Raw genomic sequence first — 1836 nt, 5'->3', positions numbered from 1 at the left:
GGAGACTTTAAAGAGCAATTGTGGCCCAAGTGTATAGAAAACAGCCTACTTCAACAAGGATGATTGACATAAGGCTCAGATAAGTCTATTAACTACATAGCAGGGACTGGGAGAGAGCCTGGAGCACAGATTTCCTATGAAAACAACCTTTAATGAGAAGTACATCCAACGCACAGTGGAATGAATGAGACTTCCACACTAGTAGGCTAAAGCCTTACGGTTGGGGAAAGTGTATAAACTCAGGGTCTACTCCTGTACTATGGATAATGTAAGTGAGGGCTAGGTTAAACAATGCCTCAAACATTAATACTATTGCAGTTTTTGGATTAGTATACTCTAATTCATGTCATGGCAATGTCATTCACTATAAATGTGCCCCTTTTTAAAAAAGTGGTAATGGCTATGTCCATCTTGGCTTTCTGCAGCAGAACAGTCGCTTAAATGTGCTCCGTAGTTCTGGACTTCGAAATGCATAAATCATTGGGTCAATAACAGCATTACACATGATCAGTAAGCCATTCACATGGAAAATGGACTGGTAGCAAACACAATAAGGGTTGAGTGTGCAAAATGTCATGAGGAGCATGTGAAGGACAAAGGGAGCCCAGCAGCAGAGGAAAACTCCAAGTAATATGGTTAAGGTGATAGCTCCTTTCATGTTAGCTTTCTGGTGAATGGTACTTGGAAGCAAAGCAATCTTTCTGGCATGAGAGTGTGCCAGCAGGAACATATGGATGTAAAGAGAGAGGATAAACACAAGCATAAAGCAAAACAGGATGCTGAAAGAAACAATTGTGGCTGTTTCATGGGAGAAAATGACCATGGCTATGCCACTCCCAGCACAGAATGCCCAAATTACCATCAGGATAATTAAAGCCCGCTGCAATGTCATGATATTATGGTACCGCAGTGCATGAAAGATGGTTATATATCGATCAGCTGCAATGGCTGACAGGCTGAAAATAGATCCTAGTAATGACAGAATAAACATGAAATCGATTATATCATCTATCGTCTTCTCAAAGTCCTCTTGACATGTTAGGTATCTCTTTTTGCAGAGGATGATAATGATGTTCTCCAGAGTCTTGTGCAAGCTTCCTAGCATGTCTGAAACAGCTAAGCTGCAAATGAAAACATACATGGGTGAATGGAGATTCTTGTTCTTCCACACTGCTATGAGTACAAGCAGGTTTTCTACTATTCCAAGAAAGGCAATGGTGAAGAAGACTTCTTCTGGCATGATAATCTGTGCACAGTCAGTGATGTTTACTGGGAACTCACTGCTGTTTTCAGAAGGATGAGTGGTCTTGTGCCCCACAAGCCTTATTATTTCAGAAGCTCGGTCAGTTCTCATCTTTTCAACCTTTTGGGAGAGAAAATTATTATAGTTATACCCTCATGCTTGGTTATAGAAAAAAAATATTTTTGATAGTAAAATATTGATGGGTATCCCTGAAAGAAATATTAACAATTGATGGGTATACAATGAGACATTAAAATGAAGTATATAAAAAACATACAGTAAGTTACATACTGCCCTCTTCGCCAAGCAATAAAAAGTTCCAGGGGACATGACTTCTTGAATAGGTTCCTGCTGGAGGAGAGAGCTCTGGTGTCTTAAAGCATTTTTGTGATATTTGCTTTATTTGCAAGATAGCAGAGAACAGATGGAGGCAAACAGGCACTCCTACATGGCAGCGGATCCACTGCCACACATTAGATCCAGAGTGAGAGAGATCTCAGCTAGCAGTGGCTGTTGTCTTTCTTATATCACTGGTCAGCAGGGCTACAAGAAGTACAGTAACAAGAACCTTTCTGTAAGAAGTGCACAGGTTT

At 40.4% G+C, this 1836-nt stretch overlaps 1 protein-coding gene across 1 annotated transcript; it reads right to left on the bottom strand.

The window, feature by feature from the left end:
* Positions 1–400: 400 nt before the first annotated feature.
* Positions 401–1354, bottom strand: MC2R (melanocortin 2 receptor). The gene has a single exon (XM_054985625.1). It carries the CDS (start codon positions 1352–1354, stop codon positions 401–403), a length of 954 nt encoding a protein of 317 aa, XP_054841600.1.
* Positions 1355–1836: the final 482 nt, after the last annotated feature.

The sequence above is a fragment of the Eublepharis macularius genome, chromosome 7, assembly GCF_028583425.1.
Source record: "Eublepharis macularius isolate TG4126 chromosome 7, MPM_Emac_v1.0, whole genome shotgun sequence".
Classification (NCBI taxonomy): Eukaryota; Metazoa; Chordata; class Lepidosauria; order Squamata; family Eublepharidae; genus Eublepharis; species Eublepharis macularius.
The sequence above is the reverse complement of the archived record's forward strand: the minus strand, read 5'-3'. Positions and strand labels throughout refer to the sequence as shown.